At 41.2% G+C, this 1,137-nt stretch overlaps 1 protein-coding gene across 1 annotated transcript in view; it reads right to left on the bottom strand.

Moving 5' to 3' along the window:
• The window catches only part of LOC106872633 (outer dynein arm-docking complex subunit 2), a 133,563-nt gene that overhangs the window by 53,409 nt on the left and 79,017 nt on the right, over positions 1-1,137 (bottom strand). The window contains exon 8 of the mRNA XM_014919693.2: positions 403-549. Within this exon, the coding sequence (XP_014775179.2) occupies positions 403-549 (147 nt within the window). The remainder of the gene's footprint in view (positions 1-402; positions 550-1,137) is intronic.

Here is a 1,137-nt window from a genome sequence, read left to right as displayed (position 1 = left end):
AGAGAGAGAGAGAGAAGGAGATAGAAAGGTGGTGTGGGAGAAAGAGAGAAGGAGATAGAAAGGTGGTGTGGGAGAAAGAGAGAAGGAGATAGAAAGGTGGTGTGGGAGAGAGAGAGAAGGAGATAGAAAGGTGGTGTGGGAGAGAGAGAAATAGAGAAAGTCAGACAAATAAGTGGTCAGTAACTGAATGTTGGACATAGCCACAACAAAAGTTCACTGCACTGCTGGACATAGCCATCGCATAGCTGAATGCTGTTAGGCACAGCCATGACAAAGTTGAGTGTTGGACAGAGCCGTCACTTGGTTGACTGCTATTGGACATAGCTATGATAAAATTGACTGTTAGATATAGCCGTCACATAGTTGACTACTGTTAGGCCCAAATAACCAAAACAAACTCACCTTGCATTTGATTTCATCTGTGTCCAGAAGGTTGATGAGTATTTCTAGTCCTCCCAGGTCTCGAATGGCAAGCTGACAAGTCTCTTGGGAGAGATTAAAGTCTCTCATGCAGCACAGAAATATGACTGTGGCTGTCTGGTTACTGACCTGGAGATAATAACAAGATCACCAACATTAACACCACATTAAGGGGAAATTATTACATCATTTATTAATATCAAGCCTATATCCTATTTTAACTTCTAACAGCTATGAGCCAATGGGAAAGCTTTTTGGGGGTCATTTTATTTGTTAGAAATAGCAGTCAAATCACAATCACACATCACCTCAATCCATTTCAAGGAGAGAGAGGACACATTGCATAATGTACACACCCCTTCCAAATAGACCGGGTAGATATGCTTGGAACGTATTTGATCATAAATCTACCCTGTTTGAACAGAACCATGGTCAGTGTGTTTTCAGCTGTATTTTCTTATTGCAACTATTTTGGGAGTGGTGGTGGTGGTGGTGGTGGTGGTGATGGGTAGTGGTGATGGTAAATCAATGACTGCAATATTCAATGTGTTCTTCCATTTTATGCGGTGTCAGTGTGTGATTTGATGTAGATTTGGCTACTATTTCTTGGAGATCTATCTATCTATCTATCTATCTATCTATCTATCTATCTATCTATCTATCTATCCGTCTGTCTGTCTGTCTGTCTGTCTGTCTGTCTGTCTGTCTGTCTGTCTG

The sequence above is a fragment of the Octopus bimaculoides genome, chromosome 1 (genome assembly GCF_001194135.2).
Source record: "Octopus bimaculoides isolate UCB-OBI-ISO-001 chromosome 1, ASM119413v2, whole genome shotgun sequence".
Taxonomy (NCBI): Eukaryota; Metazoa; Mollusca; class Cephalopoda; order Octopoda; family Octopodidae; genus Octopus; species Octopus bimaculoides.
The sequence above is the reverse complement of the archived record's forward strand: the minus strand, read 5'-3'. Positions and strand labels throughout refer to the sequence as shown.